Raw genomic sequence first — 24,276 nt, forward strand, 5'->3', positions numbered from 1 at the left:
TTTTTTTTTTTTTTTGGTGGGGGCAGTGTGTGTGATTTTTGGTTATATAAAGCTGAGTAAGGGACAGGTGGGGCTAGGTAGGGAGAGATAGATAGGGGGCTAGGTGCTCAGGCTCACAGAAATCCCAAAAATGTGGAGGTGTGAGGAAACCAGAGATAAGGGAACAAACCAGACCACCCTGCCCTAGGCATGTGGGGTGGGTGTCTTTTTTATGATAATCACCTGTGACCAACAAAGAATAACCAGACCCTAAAAAGGAAGTAAGCCATTGAAAGTGTTATGACTAGTCCTAGCTCAATGGTGATATCATTAGAGATGTTAAAAGGATTTAAGTTCCCTGGTTAGCTTCTATAAAAGACCAACCCTAAAGGCCCTCAGTGGCAACCCTTGTAGGGACCCCTCTCACTCTTGAAGCTTTTTCTGTATCTTCACTTAATAAACTTGTATCGCTTTACTCACTCTCCTTTGTCCACAAGAATTCATTCTTCCACTTAGTGAGACAAGAACCTAGCTCTCCCGCTTCAAAGCAACACACTTTTTTGTAAGCATTCATTTCATTTATAATAATTTTACTTCTATGGAGGAAAACTTTGGCTACTCAGAGCACCCCTAGACCTAGAAGTTATTTCTCTTCAATAATAAACTTGAATAAGAAATATCCTGAAACATTTTACATGCTTCTCTGCCTTTTTAAACAAAGTATGCTCATCATTAATGACTTCACCACTTCTTGATGCTGTGTTAAATCTGAACACAAATTATTCTATTGATTGATACCTTCAGAAATTGTTGAATGCTGTGTAACTGTTGATCCTATATCTCACTACTGCTGGTCCTTATGAATCTATGTTTTTATAACTTTTTTCCAGCCACCTTGATTTTAGACTGTCATTACTCATTTATCAGTATTGTCAGTATTTTAGCTTTTTAAAGTCAATTATGGGCTTCTTAATCAGTGAAACAAGTCTCTTAAAGTTAGGAAAGATAGGAGAGGCTTATAAGTGTGGGCCTCTTCTAAGATTAAACAGGCTTGAGCTTTAGATAAGGACTTCGCAATTTTCAGTTGCTCAGAGAACTTTGTAAATTCCTGCTTCCTTATTCTGCTTTGGTTGATAGAGTTGTTTGGTAACTACTTTCTAGTTAGGTGAAGTATTTAATAAGGTCTTCTAGAAACTTTTAACATTGTTGCATATGGTTTATAACAAATGCATTAAAATTAATATAAGTAGTTCACTGGTTATGGCCTTAGGTCCAAAGGATTTTGAATACTGCTCTGGAAATGTCTTGCCAAAAAAAAACTTTCATTGAACAGTAACAATAAAAACAAACAAATCTGAATAATGCAAACATCTGGCTCTGACTTTGCCTTTCTAAGCCCAGGCTTCCTTGTCATTCTATACAAAGCCTGATTGTCTTCCTAGAAGGCCTGCAGTCCTCATTTACATTTTCCCTCCAGCTTGGTAAACCTGACAGCCAAAAGCTTCCAGTAGTCCAGTTGTAGTGACATTTTAAAGAATGATCTAAACTTCTCAATAATTCTGTGGTGGGAGAGAGGAGAGACTCGAATAAGAAACAGCCCTGGGATCAAAGGATGTTTCTGGTATGAATGTTACTTCCCTTCAACCTGAATGTTTTTAACTAGTCTCAAGGAAACAATGAGAACAGTTTGCTTGGATTCTATGTTGGAAGCTTGCTTTTAATTTACTGCTATTTATTTCCAGGTGGAGCACCAGTATTCCCACAAATTCACAGTAGTGGTGTTACGTGCCACCAAAGTGACCAAGGGGGCCTTCGGTGACATGCGTAAGTGTCCTTATTTGCTTTTCTGTTGAAAATGAGTAATTGCGGTTCACTCTTTAGTTGCTCTAGTTCTCTGATAAGTGGGGGGCTGTCCCTCTTTCAAATGTGGTTATCTTTGTCCAGATCTTTAAATGATGACATTTTGAAAAGTTCTCTGTCTGATCTCTGTCAGAATAGTGTTTTATCTTGACTTTAGATTAATTGAGAGTACTTGGAGTCAGACAAAATGATGTCTTAGGACATACAGATTTTTGGAATTAAAATAAATTCTATTTAATTCTATTTTGGAAAGAGCGCTGAGTCAAGAAAAAGACTTCATGGGGCGCCTGGGTGGCTCAGTTGGTTAAGCGACTGCCTTCGGCTCAGGTCATGATCCTGGAGTCCCGGGATCGAGTCCCGCATCGGGCTCCCTGCTCGGCGGGGAGCCTGCTTCTCCCTCTGACCCTCCCCCCTCTCATGTGCTCTCTGTCTCTCTCATTCTCTCTGTCTCAAATAAATAAATAAAATCTTTAAAAAAAAAAAAGAAAAAGACTTCATGCAAGCTGCCTGAGGCATGGTGCCTACAGGATTTAAAAAAATGCAGTTTCTCTAGTTCTTATGCCTTTGAGTGTTTTTATTATGTGTGGCAATAGCTATAGAAACTGGTGGTAATGCAGCTGGAAACGACCTGAACCACACAGCCTGAGGATAATGGTCAATTAGCTTGCCGGCAGGATCCCTCTCCATGCTTTGTTTCCTGGTTAATCTCCCCACTCAAATGGCTGGGGGTCACGGAGGTGGGAATCCAAAGCAAGATAAGGATTATGATGGACGAATTTGGCAAAGTTTTAGATTATTGCTAAAATATGGGAATAGGCAATTGACCCCTCAGAAGAGGTTTTGGAGAAAGAACGGAGGTTGCAGTGAATGGGTCTGGGAAACAGGGAAGTCTGCCCTGCCGGTACTCAGAGAAGAGAATCTTGGCGGTGAGAGTGCGGAGAAGTCCCAGGCTGAGCAAACAGCGTGTTCAAAAGCGAGAGAGCAGAATGCTTGTGAGGACCTAGAACAGGTCCAGTGTTGTTAGAGAACAGAGAGCAAAGGGGAAGGGGGACAAGCATTAATAGGACAAAGTCCAAGATTGCAATTTCATCAGAAATGCGATGGGGAAAATTTTGATGGCATTTGACTCACAAGTCACACGATTGGATCTTCATTTTAAAAAAATGTTTTTTCTGGCCATATTATGTTAAATAGATTGGAAGCAAATGCGGACTATACTTTTTATTTTTAAGAATACAAATAATAGGGGAGCCTAGGTGACTCAGTTGGTTAAGCGACTGCCTTCAGTTCAGTCATGATCCCGGGCTCCTGGGATTGAGCCCCGCATCGGGCTCTCTGCCCACTGGGGAGCCTGCTTCTCCCTTTCCCTCAGCTGCTCCCCTTGCTTGTGCTCTCTCACTCTCTCTCTGTCAAATAAATAAATAAAATCTTAAAAAAAAAAGAATACAAATAATAATACAAGAATAAAAATGAGTTTGTTGAAATGGGCCAATGGAGAAAAGTTAAATACTAAGAAAAGTTAAATACTAAGAAAAAAAAATGCAAGCTCGGTGCTCAAGCCTTCAGTGAATGAAAAAGCGTGTCTGGGGAGTGGGTAGAAGTTAGGAGTAAAATGGGAAACAGGACGTAGAATCTAAGGGTAAGAGTTTTGGATGAGCAGAGATTTTCATGAGAGGTGAGGGAACAAGGACAATTTCTTCAACTTTCATCAGGACCAAGGGTTTATATTCTAAATTTTATCTCCTACTTCTGTCCAACCCATTCAATCACTCTCTTGTCAGTGTTCTGAAGTGATTCTTATTTTACATCTTCTAATCCTTTGCATTTTCATCATTTAAATGATAGTTCACTGGAAGAAAGAGAAGTCACATCAGAAGCCATATTTAAAAACCGGCATATCCCCCATGGCCTGGGGAAAAGGCACAGGCTTTACAACTCAAGAGCTCCACTGTTAGAAAAGCTGTTCTTAATTCGCCGGAAGCCTGTGTCGGGAACTCGCCAGGCATGCAAGTTACTGACCTAATTTGACTTTTAAAAAAATATAGTTTTGTCATATACAAAGCAGCAGCAACTCCTTCCCGTAGTGCAGGGCTCTGTCAAGCAGAGACAGGTGGTATTACTGTGTTTAAGATGAGCCCCACGGGGCGCCTGGGTGGCTCAGATGGTTAAGCGTCTGCCTTAGGCTCAGGTCATCATCTCAGGGTCCTGGGATCGAGTCCCGCATCGGGCTCCCTGCTCCGCGGGAAGCCTGCTTCTCCCTCTGCCTCTCTCTCTCTCTGTCTCTAATGAATAAATAAATAAAAAATCTTTAAAAAAAAAAAAGATGAGCCCCACGGCAGTCCAAACTCTGCTCTGTGAGTTGCCTTCAGCTGGTATGTATCTGATTTCCTAGCTGCTTCCCCCATAGGCACAGGCACTTGGCCTGTGGTTATTTGAAGGAAGGCGGGGACTTACGTCTCATCGTTCTCATTGTTTCCTTGAGACGAGTTGTGGTGACATTGTAAAGCATGTCACCATTGTGTAGCAACTGTCATTTTAAACTTAGAGGAGTGACATTGATAATAATACAAATTAACATGGGATATTAACTCGACTCATGAAATAGGGAACAGGTGCATTTTGAATCCCCCACTTTGTACCTAGCACAGGTTAGACCCATGGTGTCTAGAAGTTTCCTTTTGAAAAGGAAGGACCCATGGAAGGAATAGCCACTGGCGATTAGTCTCAGTAGGAGAAAGGGCAGTATTACGACATTCTGCTAAGATTTTTATTCAGCATTTGTAATTTGATTTTAGTTCACTTGAGTTATTACATAATTTTTTTGAAGTGAGGGAGGGAATTGTTGTCAACCTTTTATATCACTTTACTGAATTTATCGAAAGTCAGGAGGAGATAAGAAGGAAGAACAAGAGAAAGTCTTAGAGAAATGAATTCATTGAGAAGGTTAGCATGAAAAAGTAAAGGGATAATATACAGTGCCAAGCACTTTATTTTTGAGAAGTTGTAGGAGATTATTACAGTGAGAAAAGGGATTGGCATTAGCTGTCACTTTTCTAAGAGGAGTTTTGATCATATTGTTTGGTGAGCTTGATCAATACAAATTACCAAGTAAACTGAATTTGGGATCTCTGTATATAGAACTTCTTTCAATATGGACAAGGATAAAGCTATAAGAAATGTCCTAAGGTCCGTGAAGACCATGATAACAGAAACCTACACTCTTTTCTGTTGTTGATAGTGTCTGCATTTATTTAGAAAGGCAAATTTCCATAAAGTTTTACATGTTGGTAAAGAAGAATGACAGAGGGCGCCTGGGTGGCTCAGTTGGTTAAGCGACTGCCTTCAGCTCAGGTCATGATCCTGGAGTCCCTGGATCAAGTCCCGCATCGGGCTCCCTGCTCAGCAGGGAGTCTGCCTCTCTCTCTGACCCTCCCCCCTCTCATGCTCTCTATCTCATTCTCTCTCTCAAATAAATAAATAAAATCTTAAAAAAAAAAAAGAAGAATGACAGATTACTATTGGGGTTTTTTTGTTTTGTTTTGTCTGTGTATGTGGGGGCTTTCTCAAGGGTGTCACACAAATCAAATGGTTGATTCCTGGTAAAATACCTATTCCACCTTTTTCTTTTTTGAGATAATACTAAGATTATATCAATTTTTTATTTTGTCCCTTGATAAATCATCCTGTTCTAATTATCTCCACTGAAAAATACTGTATTAAATTGCTAAAACATCGTAATAAAATTAGCAGCACCCCATGAACTGTCTTTTGAGGGGTCAGAGCTGACATTTTAATCCTAACACTTCACTCATTTCTTTGTTTTTACCTGAGGGCCCTGGGCCAGCCAAGAACAGGACAACCCCTTTCCAGACCTGGTTGCTAATTTCAGTGTGCTCAACTATATCATTTATACCAGTATCCCAGTGCCAACCCTTCCTTGCCTTCTTTTTTTTCTTTTTTTTTTTAAAGATTTTATTTATTTGACAGAGAGAGACACAGCGAGAGAGGGAACACAAGCAGGGGGAGTTGGAGAGGGAGAAGCAGGCTCTCCGCTAGCAGAGAGCCCGACGCAGGGCTCGATCCCAGATCCCCGGGATCATGACCTGAGCGGAAGGCAGATGCTTAACGACTGAGACACCCAGGCGCCCCCTTCCTTGCCTTCTTATGCTCATGTCCTATGAAGAGGTAGTTTGAAGTTCATATTTGCACCTGACTCACCATAGTCTTATTTTTAAGACAAATACTTTGCATTAATTTGGCAGTATTAACATAACTCTCACTTTTAAAGGTATAGGAAGTTGTAGTTAGATCTAACACATAGCCAGGGGCATATTAACATTGCACCAGGTGTAAGTGTTGGATGGATGTATATTAAACTTGGTATTCTTTATTGTTCCTTTCCTCTTTTTTTTTTTTTTAAGATTTTATTTATTTATTTGACAGAGAGAGACACAGTGAGAGAGGGAACACAAGCAGGGGGAGTGGGAGAAGGAGAAGCAGGCTTCCCGTGGAGCAGGGAGCCCGATGCGGGACTCGATCCCAGGACCCTGGGACCATGACCTGAGCCGAAGGCAGACGCTTAACGACTGAGCCACCCAGGCGCCCTGTTCCTTTCCTCTTCTAACAGAAGTTACCTATTTGCAGAATGACTACAGTGACCATAAAAGTTCAGTTGGTGATAGTTTCCTTTGCACATATGTGAAATGAAAAACACACATCCCTGGCCACAAACCTGATTTTAAAACAGAATGAAATAGCTGGCAAAAAAAATGTTTTAGCTAACTCACTGAATTTCTGCTCCTTTTAAAAAGTGTTGGGGAAGGGGAGGGTATGTGCTATGGTGAGCGCTGTGAATTGTGTAAGACTGTTGAATCACAGACCTGTACCTCTGGAATAAATAATACATTATATGTTAAAATATATATATATATATATAGTAGGAAGGGAAAAATGAAGGGGCGGAGTCAGAGGCGGAGACAAACCATGAGAGACTATGGACTCTGAGAAACAAACTGAGGGTTTTAGAGGGGATGGGGGTGGGGGATGGGTTAGCCCGGTGATGGGTATTAAGGAGGGCACGTATTGAATGGAGCACTGGGTGTTATACGCAAACAATGAATCATGGAACACTACATCAAAAACTAATGATGTAATGTATGGTGACTAACATAGCATAATAAAATAAAATTTGAAAAAAAGTGTTGGGGAAAACACAAATCATATATGATAATGGAGGCTAGTCTCAGAATTCAGAACTATGGATACCGTAGTGTTTTTGTTTATCTATATTCTAAAGATTTATTTATTTATTTTAGAGAGAGAGAGCGCCAGCCTTGTGGGGGTGGTGGGCAGAGGGAGAGGAAGAGAGAAAATCTCAAGCAGACTCCCTGCTTGAGCGAAGAGCCCAACCCGGGGCTCGATCCCATGACCCCAAGATCATGACCTGAGCCAAAATCAAGAGTCGGAGGCTCAATGGACTGAGCCACTCAGGTGCCCCACCAGTGTTAGATATTTTTAATGTCCGAATTAAGAACATATACTAAGGATTCTTGTCTGGTTACTTAATGGACACTGAACTCTTTCTCTTTACCGAATTATCGTCATCAGCATTAGGGTTTTAAGGATAGTTGTAGGATGGCAGATGGATCTTCTTTAATATTCAGGAGAATGCAGAGCTTAATTCCAACATTTAAACTTTAAGAAAAAATAAATATACTTGGGAGAATTATGAGCTCATTGTATTGAAACCAATTTTTATAAAATTGTATTGCTTAATATCTTAAGGTACTCTTTTAAGGTTTTTTTTAAGAACCTCAAGCTTTTATTTTTCATCATGTTTCTCTCTGTGGGTAAATGATGTTTTATTGCAGGTAAACTCACAGCAAGATCTAGACCAAGTTCCTAATTTTTAAACAGCTGTGCCATTTGCAGGTCCAAGGCTGACCTCATCTCCCCACTTAGTGCTTTTCAAACATTAATATCCATATGAATCACCAGGGATTCTTGGTCAAAGTGCATATTCTGATTCAATAGGTCTAGGAAAGGTCTCCCTCTTTCCTCCAGTCTTCCTCTCCCAAGCAGCAGCCTCGATCCTCTCACCTCTAGGAACACCAAGAGGATTTAGCCTCTTCAAAGGACATGACTCTCAAACACATAGGGTTAATAATTCCCTGGGAAAGGAGCTTAGAACTCAACCTTCCTATGGTACATGTTTGCCTGAGAGGCAGGGTGTTGGGTGTGTATGTACAAAAACATTATTATTTAATTTTTTGAGAATCTTCATCAGCAGCAAAAGCAATGTGGAAATTACTTTGAGAATGTATTATCCCTCTCTGGTAGACATTCTTGAATAGCACAGTGATCAAATTTCTAGGGAGAGCATATTTATGAAAGAATGTGGTCTCCAGAGGCAAAACACTACTCACCAGTGCCGTGTCCTTGAGCAAATTTTCTCTGTCTTCTTTTTTTTTTTTAAAGATTTTATTTATTTATTTGAGACAGAGCGAATGAGAGACAGAGAGCATGAGAGGGAGGAGGGTCAGAGGGAGAAGCAGACTCCCTGCCGAGCAGGGAGCCCGATGCGGGACTCGATCCCGGGACTCCAGGATCATGACCTGAGCCGAAGGCAGTCACTTAACCAACTAAGCCACCCAGGCGCCCCCTCTGTCTTCTTTTTTAATCATAGAGATGTTAGGAGAATTCAAGGAGTTGACTAATGTGAAGTACTCACATGCCTGACCCACAGTACACACTCAATAAGTGTTACCTATTATGGCTAAAATTATTTCAGATCCCAACATCAGAAGACATTTATTTCTTAAATATAATCTCTGTGTGAGCTAAAGAATATTCTCTGGGGATAGTCTGTGCACTGGGATAATTTTCACTTTTTCATCCTGGAGACAAGAAATTTCCATGGTGAATGTGTTGAGCAAATCGCTGGATCCTTCTTTTTCAGCTTGGAAGAAAGAAATGGTGGAATGGCACTTCCGTTGTCTTTTCTGATACACTTGGGCACAGTTCACTCCTGTGTTCCTCTCACAGCAGTCCAGACTCTGTTTAACACTTGTCACCTGGGCATCTAATCAAGCATTTGTAAAACTGTGGCCTGTGTCTTACTCACTTTTTAGAAAATCGGTGCTTAGCCTTGAGTCTGCCCTAATAGTTAGATCTCAGAGAATTTTGGATTAATGAATAGAATGCACAAATGTGTGTAATTACACCTTTCTTCTTGGATATTGCTTTCTTTTTGCCTCACTAAAGAGAGAATTTTTTTTAATGTTTTTTATTTATTCATGAGAGTCAGAGAGAGAGAGAGAGAAGCAGAGGCAGAGGGAGAAGCAGGCTCCCCACTAGCAAGGAGCCTGATGCGGGACTCGATCCCAGGACCCTGGGATCATGACCTGAGCCGAAGGCAGACACTCAACCATCTGAGCCACCCAGGCGCCCCACTAAAGAGAGAATTTTAAAAATAATTTTAGGGATGCCTGGGTGGCTTAGTCGGTTGAGCATCTGACTCTTGATTTTGGCTCAGGTTATGATCTCGGGGTCGTGAGATCGAGCCTCTTGTCAGGCTCCATGCTGGGTGTGGAGCCTGCTTGGGATTCTCTCTCTCTCCCTTTGCCCCTTCCCCCATTCCCCTCTCTAATAATAATTTTATACTCCATCTTTTTTTTTTTTTTAAGACTTTATTTATTTGTTGGAGAGAGAGAAAGAGAGCACAAGCAGGGGGAGCGGCAAGCAGAGGGAGAAGCAGGCTTCCCGCAGAGCAGGGAGCCCGATGCGGGGCTCGATCCCAGGACCCTGGGATCATGACCTGAGCCAAAGGCAGAGGATTAACTGACTGAGTCACCCAGGCATCCCTATACTCCATCTTTTTTGTAAATTATAAACACTGCTGCTATTTCTATCCATAGCTATCTAGAATTTTCCTGGGTTTCAATGTACAGAAACTTTATAACACCTTTGGATTAATATAATCAATCTTTTCTTAGATTAATTATGGTGTTTCAAATATATATATATTTTTTATAAGTGGCGCTGCTGTTAGCCTATAGCCGCCTGCTACCCTTAAGTATATTTTTCTGAAGTCAGATATTTCCCTAGCATTAGCCCTTAAGTTAATGATGAACATGAGTTTTGGTTTACTAATATTTTTGGAATGTTTTGAGTATCCACCCAAGGTTTTAAAAATTCTATGTATAATAAAACTGTTTCCCAGTGGGATTTTTATGGGAGATAATTTCGAGATGAATAAAATGTTCCAGAACATGCCTGTCTCTGATCTCTTATCTTGTATTTTCTGTAAAGTTGAGAAATAGATTGTGTTAGGAGGGCACTACTGTTCTTTTTTCATTTCGAATGTCACATAGTTTCTTAAATGGACAAATGTTTTATGAGTACAGTTAGTCCTTTTTATCTTTATTTAAATGTCATAAGATTCTGTGTGTGTGTGTTATATGTATATATTTGTGTGTCTAGGTCTGATGAGTACAGTAAATATTGTCCTATGATATTTTGGTGATATTAATCAGTCCTTGGGTAGATTTTTACCACATTTATTCAATAAGATTAACAGCTATATTGCAGTTGTATATTTGATAGCAATGCTTTTGAGACATAATAAAAGCAGGTTCCCATCAAAATGAAGAGTATGTTACCAGCACTCATAGGGACACAATCCACATGTTCCCTCTCTTTTTTTTTATTATTATTTTTTTAAAGATTTTATTTATTTATTTGAGAGAGAGAGAATGAGAGAGAGCACATGAGAGAGGGGAGGGTCAGAGGGAGAAGCAGACTCCCTGCCGAGCAGGGAGCCCGATGCGGGACTCGATCCAGGGACTCCAGGATCATGACCTGAGCCGAAGGCAGTTGCTTAACCAACTGAGCCACCCAGGCGCCCCCCTCTCTTTTTTTTTTAAAGACCTATCACTGATTGAGCCTCCTTATTTTTTTTTTTATCATATATGTCTTATACTTGGGCTTCTTTGTCTTAAAATACTTTTTATATTTTAGTGTGTATATATATTTTAATGTATATAAAAATTATATATTAACATGTATACTTTAACATGTTAATGTTATACCGAGTGAAGGGAAATCTTCATTCTAAAAACTTTTTAAAAACTGAGTGATATGCAAACTTCTTTTCATATGTTAAATAAATTCTCTTTGCCAAAAATCATATACCACTTCTGTATTGAAAAGGTATGATTAATATCTCATGGAATTAAGTTTAAAAGTAGTTAAATGTTTCTTAAATTTCCTCGAAAAAGTATGCTCTTAAACTTTTTATGTCAAAGAGAATACCTCTGCTGCTCTAAAAATTTAAACATGTGAAAACATTTATCATATTATTTTAGTATATTTCCATATTTTAAAATTTTTCTTAAAAATTAAAAGTATATAATGTAGAGATTGAGATGACTAGTAAATGAAATGATTAATGAAACTTAGCCAAGGGATAGTCTGGGGATTTTTGTAAATGTTACTGACTCCTTAGAAGTATTCTTCCATTGCATCAATTCCTCCCGATGCATCAATATATTTTTTATGAACTATTTTAGATAAAATTCTAGACAAAATTATTTTAAGTTGATGTACAAGGTTAATCGAAATCTGCAGATGCAAAATGAAATAACAGCTTTGAACTTTTAACTTTGCAAAAGAAATGTTACAGAAATATATAATGCGTTATAAATGTCCATTATTAACATCCTCATTGATAAATGCTGAGCATCTGCTGTTTATACCTCGTACTCCCCAGTGCCTTGAGAAATACAAAAGAAATAAACATAATACGTGTGGTAGATAACTTTATTGAGTGCCTGTCCCATACCCAAGAGGAAGCATGGCTTAGAGATCAGAGCAAGGACTCTGGAAGTAGCTTGCTTGGATTCAACTCTCCCTTCTACTTATTAACCGCATGATTTTGGGTAAGTTACTTACTTTTTCTAGGCCTCAATTTCCTCAGTGGTTAAATGGGCGTAATAATTATACCTTCCTCATAGATTTTTTTTATGAGGATTAAATAAGATTATAGAGTGTTTAGAAAGGGGCTTGATGAATAGTATACACAATACATGTTAAATAAACAAAAATGCGAAGGAGAGTTCTTAGAACTTAACATCATACTTCATTTATTCAGTTTAGTAACATGAGAAGATATGTGCTGTTTTTATTTTAATTTTACAGATACAAACATTTTTAAAAAGACATTAAATAATCTAAAATCACACAGCTGTTAGGTTTTATGGCTAGAACTTGAACTTATCTCACTCTGATGCGTACTTGTACAGCAGCTTTGCCTTTGAGCTATTTGTGGTCTAGATGAAAAGATGAAATAGATATGAATAACTCTGGAAAACTAGCCCAAGAAGGTATGCACTCAGTAATTGTGTGTTTAGGCTATATGATGTTACTGTTGAAAAGTGTTGGCAGTAAGCTTCGCAGAAGACTTCACAGCTTGAATGGAGATTGAGATAGGTTTTATAACTAAGTAGAATTTTAATATGTTATTATTAAATAATTCTGACATTTTAGTTTAGAAAAAAAATCATAAAAGGTTTTAAACATGGGACAGGCATAGTATGTGTACTATACATTATTAGGGAATCTGGCCATTTTTTAATGGTTTATGCTAATGAGTAAATGTGAGGTAGCAGGGATAATGCCTTGTTTGAGTACAGTGGTTCTAGACAGGGGTAGGGGGCCAGTTTTGCTGCACAAGGTACACTGGGCCATAATATCTAGTGACATTCTTAATTGTCACAGTTAGGGGATCCTACTGGCATCTCATGTGTAGAGGGCAGGGAGCATCGCAGAGCAATGATCTGACCCAAAATGTCAGTATCGTCACGTTGAGAACTCCTTTTTTTTAATGAAAAATAAGAATTGTTCTTGTGTAGAGTAGAATGCGTATCTGCAGCTAAATCCATATAGCCAACATTAACCATATAAATTAATGTTTTATAATACTACATAAGAATTTTTGGAGAATTACTCTCTCTCCAACCTAAAGAGATGCCAAGAAACATTCCTAGATGCTAAACTTTTAAAAACATTCCAAACATAGATAAACTGATAACAAAGGTATTTTTAGTTTCCTTCCAAAAAGGTATCCCAGAGATTTAAGTAAAAAGACAATGCAAGTAGTAACAAACATTTCAGTTCTATTCTAGATTGACATTTTGCTTGCTTTGGGTTGTTTTGAATTGAACTTTCTCTGTTTTCTCATGAATATCAACATTCTTTACAGTAAGTTTTGTTTTGTTTTTTACTATATGCCTGATGGTAGCCCGCTTCATTAATGTACTGAGTCAGTTGTTAGTTCAAGCTGTACACAAGTCAAGCTGACATAAGTCAGTTGTGTATAGATGTTACTGGGCTTTCTTCCTGGCATCCAGTTGGCTGATGCTGCATTCTGATAGTTTCTTGTCCCTTTGCAAAAGGAAACGTGTGACCCAAGAAAGCGCTTTCATAGATCTGAGGCTGTGAGAAAAAGAAAAATGAAAAAAATAGGGAGAGTTCAAATTGGAGACTCTGCCTGATCAAGGGATTCAAAAATAGTGTTAATAAAACTGCTTTGTAATTTCCAGTGAGGGAAAGGTATTTTGTATGATGATCTGGGTTCCCAGACGATGCTGCTGCCGTGGTAAGGGCTTTGCTTCTCTCTCTCTCCAGTGTATCCGGACTCACTGCTGAAGTTCTGTGTCACGAAACCACACTGAATTCACTAACTTTTCCAGCTTCTGCATTTCCAGCAATTTGCAGGGACTGCCCTTCAGCATCTAAAGCCATCACAGTTCCAACTCTGAGCCTGTTCTGGAGGAAGCAGGGGCTGCTCTCTACAAACAAGTCCCTTGACATTCTCCTCTGTTCCTTGGAATTATTAAGGGGGGCAAAATGGGATTCAAAGGTTTATTATTATATTTGCATTTAGAACTTGAAAATAAAGGTTAAATGAAAATGCACTTAGAAGAAATGACTGGCATTGACTTCTGTACAAATGAATGCGATGAGACAGAGCTCCAGGAAGGTTGAGACATACTAGGCAAGGGTAGAGAGAAGTTAGAGAGGGAAGATTTTTGGGCCTAAAGTAAAGGTCACCCCTTCTGCAGTATTGCTCAGGTTTAGTCCATCATCCATTACTTCAATAATATTTATATGTTCCTATAATGTTTCAGACTTTATGCTAGACTCTCAGACATAGTAGTGAATAGGAAGGATGTGGTTCCTGCCATCATGGAGCTTATAGTTTACTAGAGGCAAAAATAGGTAAGAGTTATTAGTGTTGGTATATTTGAAAGAGCAAGGAATTTGGCTTCAGAAAGACTAGGCTAAAATCCGGTCTCTGAATGACCTTGCTCAGCTTACTAAATGCCTCTGAGTCTCTGCTTCCTCACCTACATAATTGGGAGAATAATACCTAAATCAGCAAGTTGAAGCTTGATGTGGAATTATTTTTATTTTATGCATATGTATATAGATGTAGCCTCCAGGGTTTATAGTGATTTATAGTGGCCAATTTTACTTGATAAGAAAACAGAACAACTAGTTGACGACGGATGTATGAACTGGATAAGGGAAAAAAGAAGAGCTCATTCCACTCATCCTTTATGTGTACAGTATTTGGACTCTTGAAAATTCTTAGGACAAGGACACAACTTAATAATGTTTAGTTATCAGCTAAAATGTCAAAAAGAAAGCATAAGGATATGCACAAGTAAAAGAGAAGCCATGTTTTCTTACTCAGAATGGATGCTTCTTTCTCCCTCTCCCACTCCCCCTGCTTGTGTTCCCTCTCTTGCTGTCTCTCTCTCTGTCAAATAAATAAATAAAATCTTTAAAAAAAAAAAGAATGGATGCTTCTGCCATCAGTGTGACTGTATGGAATGTTCAAAATGTATGGATTCCAGGGATGCCTCGTGGCCTAAATGTTGACTCTTGAGGGTGATGCTGCTGTGCATGGTGGAGGAGGGTCACTGACTGGAAGGAGAACCTGGGGTCCAGTTGGGGGAGCTCTGCAGCCCTCTCTCACCACGCTTAGACCTGCCCTCCCAGTCCTAGTCAGTGAAGGACAAAAGTGTGTTTCACAAAGACAATCGTGGTATTATGGTGGAGGCATTACAAAGAGTGGTTTGAATGTGGGGAAAATAAGCAACTATGAGATTATGTGAAGAGTCAGGTGAGAGGTATTGCTTAATTGAACTGGGGCAGTGATATTTTGAGTGGGCTTGAGGAAGCAGAAGTGATGACCACGTGAGGGGTGGAATAGGTGAGGCAGATGGGACAGAGGAGCCGTGAAGAAAAGAGAACAATTCTTGTGTTTCCCGCTCTGACGGCTGGGAGTGATGGATCCGTGAAGTAAATTAGGAAAGTTAGGAAAAATAACAAGTTTTTACTTTTAGGTTTTTGGTTTATTTTGCTTTATTTTTCTTTTGTCTTGCGGATAAGGAAGGAAAGATGGAGAGAAAATAAATTTGTTTTGTACATGTTGAGTTTGAGGTATTTTCAAGGCATTCAAGAACAGATTCAAAATCTCAAAGGAGAGAGGGGCTCAGAGATATAGATTAGAGAGAATGTCCTATTTCTGTGACAACTAGAGCTAAGAGAGGATTAAAGGACTTCCAGAATTGACTCAGAATGGTTAAAAAAAAGATGGAAGCCTTTAAAAATGTATCACTCTGCAATAGGATTTATATGGACATGTGATCAAGAATCTCGTATCTGTCGAGTTTATACCACCTCCTTCTTGCAATCTTGAGGGAGTGAGTGAATGCATCATGACTGCCCTTTAAACCTTGAAGATGATCAGCTTTAAAGGATACGAGATTAATCAAACTGCAGGATTCATGTGTGCCACATGATCTGAGAGGTACATACATATTGAGTGTGTTTTTTAAGACTCTGTAAATAACAGATAATTCCTTAACAAGTTGGTTTTGACCACATGAGCATTCATTTTTTTTAAGGGGTTCACTTCATCTTGAAGGACTCTTTTGAAGGATTTGTAAGAGATACGACATGAAAGCCCACAAGTTAGTGTGAGCTGAGGGGAAGACGGTAGAGAAAGATATACTGAGGGAACATTTACAGAACTAGGTAGGAAATCACAAGTCATGATATATTTTATTTGCACAAGGGGTATTGCACTGAGAAAAAGCTCATTGAGTTCTATACTGAAGCTATGATACGGGCATGATGGTTGCCAGGAACTCGGGGAGTGGGAGGCGGGAACAGAGAGATGTCGGTCAAAGGATACAAACTTCCAGTTATAAGATGAATAAGTTCTGGGGATCTAATTACAACATGGTGATCATAGTTAACAATACTGTATTATATATTTGGAAGTTGCTAAGAAAGTAGATCTTCGATGTTTTCATCACAAAAAGAAATGGTATTTGTGTGAGATGATAGAGGTGTTAACTACCCCTACTGTGATCATTGCTTGGCAATATGTGTATCAGATTATCATGTTGTACACCTCATATCTCAATAAAGCTAAGAAAAAAGTTACAATAGGGAGAATAACTGATTATGTAGTAGAACAAGGTGGAGCACAATGGGTCAGAATTTTACAAGGTGATGGGAATAGAAGCAGTAAGTATAGACTACATTTTTAAAAAAGATTTATTTATTTATTCGAGAGAGAACAAGAACATAGCAGGAGGGGTAGAGGGAGAGAGACAATCTCAAGTAGACTCCCAACTGAGTACGGAGCCTGATGTGGGACTTGATCTCAGGATCCTGAAATCATGACCCGAGCCGAAACCAAGAGTCAGATGCTTATCTGACTGTACCACCCAGATGCCCCAGTATAGACTACACTTATTTTTCTAAACTCTTTGCTGAGGATAGGAGCGATCTTGAGGAATTGGCAAAATTAATGAAATCTTGTTTATTTTGTTATTGATCAACATTTGTTTATAGGTTGAGAAGATGTGGCCAGGGCAAAGCAAATAATTACAGATTAAATTTGGGCTAGGGATGAATGAGAAATAGAAGAGGTAGAGAATAGTATGAAATTGAGAGAAGAGGGTATAGAGATGTTTTCTTCTAAGACCTAAAGGAAGAACTTAAGTATGAATAAATACATTTTCTAATTATAAATATTGCTTTATGGTTGTGATGTATGTGGAAGGGAAGTTGAATGAGTACATCTAATCCTCTTGTTTTGTTTTCCCAGTGAAGGATGAGTCTGAGTTGTGTCCTCGGATGAGGAGTAGTGGATAGGGTAGGTGACCTGAGAAATGCAGTAAATTTCTGGACAGTCATGTGAAGAGTGGAAATAAAAGGAATAGGGATTAGTATATGTTGGGTCAAGTTAATGACTCAGTGGTCATTGGACTATGCTGAAGTAACTAACAGCAGAGCATTCATTTCCCCTAAGTGCAACTTAGAAGCCACAGATTAAATTAATTTTTAAAATGTCTGAAGGATTGAAAAGCCACTGGTCAACTGGGATGTTAAGGACCAATATCCCAGAGAAGTCGTTGAAGTAGGCCCAGCATTCTGCAAGCCATTTCCCCCCTCAATCCATTGCTGGATCTAGGTGAATTGGGGGATAACAGGGAGACAGGGATGTGGAAAGTAGCCAAGCAGTGAAGAGGCAGAGAATCCAACAGAGCTTTGGCAATCTCGAAGGACATGGGGACACAAAAGCTGCATTTCAGAACTAAGCCAGTTAGAATTTGAGGGGCAATATCTCTGAGAGCGGGGAAGCCCATAGAAGCTGAAAGACAGTGCCTTCACCATGTGCACTGGCCAAGTCTTAATCTGTGCAGGGCAACAGGCTGAGAAGCAAACATAAAATCCCCCGAAAACAAAGCAGAAGTATTGGCAGCCTCATGGTGCTAAGAGGGAAAAAAACTGGAGATCAGAACTGCCAAATGTAAGCCTACTACACAGTGGGAATGAACAAGAGGTAGGCTGAACCTTACAAAGTTTTGAGTCAATCTCAGATTTGAGATTTTGGGTTAAATTGAGGCGATCCATCCTATTCTCACTGCCTGCCAGAAGATAAGATGGGTCCTCTGTGGAAGTAGATCTAGCAGCCTCACAAATTTTCGTAAAAAGTTCTGGCATTCAGCAGAAAATTGCCGGGTGTACCAAAAAACAAGATCAAGAAAAATAAATAGTTCTCCACATAATACTTAAAATAACTAAGATTAATATGCCTTTGGCTCAGGTCTTGATCCCAGGGTCCTGAGATCGAGCCCCACATCTGGCCCCCTGCTCAGCAGGGAGTCTGCTTCTCCCTCTCCCACTCCCCCTGCTTGTGTTCCTTCTCTCGCTGTGTCTCTTTCTGTCAAATAAATAAATACAATCTTTAAAAAAATAAAATTAAAAAAAAACTAAACTGCTGTTGAAATTCGTACATTTATCATGAGGCTAACAATTCCTTTCCTGGCCAGCCACTTGGCCAGCATAGTCCAGGGAAAGTGAAAAGGCTGGCCATCACAAACCCTTTAAGTTTTAAACCTTTAAGTCAAAAAGCTTTAAGTTCTCCACATAATTAGCACGATCAGGAAATCATAAACATTTCAAAGGAGGGACGACATTTGAGGACAATTCAGAGGCATTTATTTTAACAAATTATTATTTAATTTTTGGTCTTACTATGGTAGTCCTATTTTGGTGGTGATGGAAGCAGAATGCTTGAATATCAGCCTGTCACCTTATATAGATTGTCACCTAACACACCACACATACTTTATTCTTGGATTTGTTTTCGTGTGGCCACTTGAAAATGTCTTTAATGGCTGGAAAGAAACGGAAGTGAATTACTGGATTGTGCTTAATATAGTCTATAGCAGAATAACTCCATGACAGAAGGTCAGTAAGCCTATTGATTTCTTTTTTTTTTTAAAGATTTTATTTATTTATTTGAGAGAGAGAGAATGAGAGACAGAGAGCACGAGAGGGAAGAGGGCAGAAGGAGAAGCAGACCCCCTGCTAAGCAGGGAGCCCGATGCGGGACTCAGTCCCAGGACTCCAGGATCATGACCTGAGCCGAAGGCAGTCGCTTAACCAACTGAGCCACCCAGGCGCCCAAGCCTATTGATTTCTCAATGCCAAAATGTTTCTACTTTTCTGTGGGTGTTATTTACATCATTGTTGTTTAGTCGATTTTAATAATATATACTTTAAACCATGTTTTTCAAACTTGTGTACATAAGAATCACCTGGTCAAGCTGTTAAAAATGTAGATTTCTAAGCCTGTGCTCTGACCGAAGATGCAAGGTGTTTGCATTTTTGATGCTCCAGATGATTCTGTGAAGATACTTTAGAGGACTGCATTTTGAGAAACCCACTTTAAGCTCACCATCAGCAGTAACAGCTCTTTGGAAAGTAATATTTTGACTGTGAATTTGGGAGAACTATTCCTTTGGGGATTTTTAAAATGCTGTTTATTACAAGTATTATAACAGGTTAAAGGTCATCTTTATTTATAGTGGAGGGTTTAAGTTGTGGAGCAAAGTGGATATGAGAAAGCCAATGGAGGACATTTAAAATAGAACTTAGAGAGTATAGAAGCTGCCATCAGCCCCTATCATGAATCACATAATATTTTGCTCAGACAAAGCTGAAATGACAGATGGACCTTTTATTAATTTAGGTAGGCACTCCTTAAACTACTAAAGTTTATGAGAGGTTTTACAACCCAGGAATTCTGAAGCTATTTCTGGTGCATGTAGTTTCATGTCATCTTTATGGGAGCAAAAAAAGATCTGTATCCCATACCCCCAACATTTTTGTTTGTCAAGATTTAGATAAAAGGATGAGAGGTAAGAATGTCTTTGCCCACACACTACCTCTTTGCTTTACCACCTATTTGGCTGGAATGAATCAAGGTGAAGCCGAATCAGTGATTCAACATCCAGTTACCCTATAGGCATTAATTCACAAAACCGTGAAATAAGTATACAGGAGAACAAAACACTGAACATTTCTTTTCCTGCATTTGCCTTTTTCTACCCCCCCCCCCCCAAAGCACCAGGCTTGGTTTTGCCGTCAAAATGGGCTGCTCTCCCTTTTCAAGATTTTATTTATTTATTTGAGAGAGAGAGAATGAGAGAGAGCACATGAGAGTGGGGAGGGTCAGAGGCAGAAGCAGGCTCCCTGCCTAGCAGGGAGCCCAATGCGGGACTCGATCCGGGGACTCCAGGATCATGACCCGAGCCGAAGGCAGTCGCTTAACCGACTGAGCCACCCAGGCGCCCTGCTCTCCCTTTTCAAAGCTTCCCTGCAGCTTTCCCTTTCTGAAGCCAGTGAAGATTACAGATGATGTAAAGAAAGTGAGCTATGTGATTATCGCAATCTGATTTTAAACTCGTGTCCTAAAACTCCTGTTCATCCTGCAGCGGATGCTACATCCTGCCACCGCTACGGATGGTTCTCGGCTTGCAGAGATAAGCCGTGATGCCGACTGCGGTATCAGAGCTTGCAGCTGGCCGTGCTTTTCCACTGCCCAGCACCCTTTGACAACTTAACGTTGAGGTCTCTTGCTAATGAAGCAAGGACAGAGGCTCACACAACTAGCACTCTTGACAAGAGCTGTAGAATATTGATTGCATTTAAAAGTGAAAAGCAGAATCCAAAGTGAATTGAACAGGATTCTAATTTGCTTTTTAAAAAGGTCTGTCGATCAAGATATCCACTGATCTATTTGACAACATTGGTAATTGGGGATCTTATCTAAGGGGTGGGACCATAATCTGGGGCCTCATACTTGTTTTATGTTCATCCTTTTGCATGTGCTGATGCATGTACCCATTTGCTGCCCATCATGACCCCCTGGAGCCATGCCTCGGGCCCCTGGACTGACCCCTGGATAGATTCTAACTGCCACACAGCCTGCCGCCCCATTTCAGTGGTCATCGTCCCATTCCCTAACGGCAGTTAGGGTTACTATTCCAGGAGGAGGAATGAGTAAGGGACAGGGGGCTAGGTAGGGAGAGATAGGTAGGGGGCTAGGTGCTCAGGCTCACAGAAATCCCAAAAATGTGGCAGTGTGAGGAAACCAGAGATAAGGGAACAAACCTGCCCTAGGCATGTGGGGTGGGTATCTTTTTATGAAATCACCTGTGACCAGCAAGAATAACCAGACCCTAAAAAGGAAGTAAGCCATTGAAGGTGTTATGACTAGACCTTGCTCAATGGTGATATCATTAGAGATGTTAAAAGGATTTAAGTTCCCTGGTTAGCTTTCTATAAAAGACCAACCCTAACGGCCCTCAATGGCAACCCTGTAGGGACGCTTCTCACTCTTGAGAGCTTTTTCTGTATCTAACTTCTATCGCTTTACTCAAAAAAAAAAAAAAAAAAAAGGCTGTCGGTCTATGTTTTGATACAGAAATGTAGTGTTGGCATCTTGTATTCTCTTTTCATCATCATTTCGTCAGAGTTAGAATTGGCTAAAGTATATGATCCAGACGGAGCACCCAGAATGGCTTAGAAGATGCTTATCTCCCTGACTGACTGACGCTACTCGGTTTGCTGCATCCTTTTCCCACATGGCTTCTCCCAAGGAACTTAACTTTCTGTTCTCTCCTTGTTTGGCCCAAGAAAACCTCCCCCTCCTCTCCTCAGATTCAAATGAAGACCAAGCCTCAAAGGCAATTTTGCCGCCTACGATTTGACTTTATTTGTGGGTGATAATCTGAGTGACTGAGTTACTAGTCACTGGCATAGTGTATCTGCTTGCCTCCCCTTTACTCTTGCCTCTAAAATTAGGCTGTTAGCATCTGACTCACTTCCATCGTTCAGATCTGCAGTTTCGCGTTGGGCTGCTCGGAAAGCCAAACTGCTTCTTGACAGGTAGCTCCTGGCAGAGAGCAGGCACTCAAATATTTGTTGAATGAATGAGTGATGTTTACCGTTTGCAGGCCTCCTCCTCCCAGACACTTTTTGTTTTCTAGATTGGTTTTTTTGCTTGGTTTTGGATTTTCTCATGTTTGGGGGAAACAGCTAGAAAGGAGCATTAGCCCCATGAAAAAGCACCTGCCCTATGGGATGAAGAAGGGTTACATTTTTATACATTTAATGTGAAATCCCAACTGAATCTTTTCCTTTAAATCATGTGCTGACTTTTACTCAAAAGAGGAAAGATATTTTTCTTGATGATCCTCTACCACCTGCTGTTCTAAATATGTCATTTTATTTCTGACTTGACATCTTGAGCTCTGGCGCCATGGCAGAAATATGGTTGAGGAAAAGGAACGTCTCCAGGTTGAGGAGGTGCGAAGAGTCACCTGGTAGCGTGCCCTTCTCTTCTTTGGCCCATTTCCCCTTGCCTTGCTTCCTGCTCAGTCTTCTTGTTTTCTAGCTTGTCTTCCATGGTCCTATTGAAAGATAGAAGCATTGAGTTAGAAATTGCAATATGTAAGTGTATCAGACCAACACATTGGATTCCTTATACTCACGCAATATATGCCAATTATAGCTCCGTAAAAATAAACAATACATAAAATTCCAATAACTGCCTATTTCCTTTTCTCTAAAGCAGGATATCGAAAGTGTGAACAGAAGATGACCTACATCAGTATCAGCTAGAATATTTGTTTAAAAATGCAGATTCCTAGGCCCTTTGCAGCTCTACTGATCATAGGTCTTAGGGGATGAGGGTCAAGGGTCTGCATTTTTAACCAGAACTCTAGGCATTTATATCGTACTCTTTTGAGACTCAGCTGCCCTTGACCAATGATGCATTAAGTCAAAGTGAGGAAATTAAATAAAAGACAATTCCAAATGCATACACCTCGTGTGTAGACCTTTCCACTTTACAATAAAAATGCACACTTAAAAAATGTGATCACCACATAGAACTATGAACAGTGCTTGAAAATTAAGTGAAGGGCATTGGTTAAATTGTTTGATGACCGTAACTATTGTTGAAAGACAAAGTATATTTTTTAAAAAATGTTTCTTTGAAAAGCAAGCATTTGAGAACTGTTATTTTTGCTTTTCCTTTGTTTTCAATGTTTATATGTTTCTGTGTGGACCTCTGCACCACCTTCTCTCTCTCTCCCTCTCCCCTCCCACCACTGCTCATATTCCTAACTCTCTCACCCCCCTCTCTCCCTGCCCCCTACCTTCCTCCCTCTATTCTTCCCCCCTTCCCATAACTCTTAAGTCCAGCTCCTCTTTTGATAGCAAGGCCTACCTTATGATCTCATCTTTAGCACTTAAAAGAATGATTGTTGCAGCCAGATCTTCCTCTGAGACTTACTAGCTGGATGATATTAGACATATTGCTTAACATCTCTCATTTCTTGTTGCCTCAACACCGAAACAGAGCACTTAACCTTGTAGTGCCTTTGGGAGATTTAAACCAGACTAATGTGTGTAAAGCGCGTAACAGAGATCCTAGCAGTCATTACTCAACTGTTGGTTTTTATGGTTATGAATTTCAATGATTGCATGGGAAAGGATGTGTTAAAGAGAAAAGTTGAGTCCTTAAGTTAGGAGATTTTTAAGTATTGTGATAGTTGTTAGGTTCTGAAGAGATACAGATGAGTAAGATTTGACCCCTGCCCTCAAGTTGTTGAGTCTTGTAAGGAAAAGACAGATAAATGTATAATTACATCCATAAAATACAGTGTGTGCAATGTTGTAAGATGGTGAAGGACTCAATGGAACCACTAAGGAGGGAGTGATGAGTGTTTCCACTGCATAGTGTCAGTTGCCTTGTTGCTACGTGAATATATAATGGGAAGAAACTTAAATAGCCCCTTTATTTGCCATTGTTTCTTTCTATTTAAAATGGCACCCACATCATGCCCTGACTCCAGCAGGCCTTTGTGTACAAGAGAAAAAGCTGTCACTTCCTTGAGACACCCACTTCCATCTGATTGAATACTGCTATAATAAATACGGAAATATATGTTGATCACTAATACAAATGCCAGCCCGCTAAGGGTTGTTCAGTGTACAACCTGTACAGCTATACCAGGCAACCCTATAACTACAAACAACAGTTATCTCACACCGACTTTAATTATTTTGCTTGGCAAATAAAGTAATTAGGATAATTTTTGTACTGTAGACAAGCACCATCATCCTGAACCCATGATCTTGTCACCATCATTGTCCCGGGGTGAAGGTTATACTGTAGTTAGCTGGGTGAGATTGTTCTCATCATTTAGTAGTTCCCCTGAGGTGTTGCTGAACATGTTCTTTAAGTGAATAGAGGAATTCTGAGTAAATCATCTCATAAAAGATTCCTTCTCACGGGGCTGTTACGAAGGGCAGGGACATAATACATAAGAAGTATCTAACCTGTAATGTTCTTCCGTTATAGTGTATGTTGTCTCGGACATTTTAAATATGCTACTGCAGATTCATTAAAAATAATCTGACAACACATATTAATAAAACCAAATTAGGGGGCGCCTGGGTGGCTCAGTTGGTTAAGCGACTGCCTTCGGCTCA

The 24,276-nt window shown here is 39.8% G+C and overlaps 1 protein-coding gene across 2 annotated transcripts in view; it reads left to right on the top strand.

Annotated features, from left to right (window-relative positions):
* PLA2G4A (phospholipase A2 group IVA) overlaps positions 1–24,276 on the top strand; it is a 152,491-nt gene that overhangs the window by 43,912 nt on the left and 84,303 nt on the right. For both annotated transcript variants that reach the window (XM_044916394.1, XM_044916395.1), the window contains one exon: positions 1,722–1,803. In XM_044916394.1, the coding sequence (XP_044772329.1) occupies positions 1,722–1,803 (82 nt within the window). The remainder of the gene's footprint in view (positions 1–1,721; positions 1,804–24,276) is intronic.

The sequence above is a fragment of the Neomonachus schauinslandi genome, chromosome 6, assembly GCF_002201575.2.
Source record: "Neomonachus schauinslandi chromosome 6, ASM220157v2, whole genome shotgun sequence".
Classification (NCBI taxonomy): Eukaryota; Metazoa; Chordata; class Mammalia; order Carnivora; family Phocidae; genus Neomonachus; species Neomonachus schauinslandi.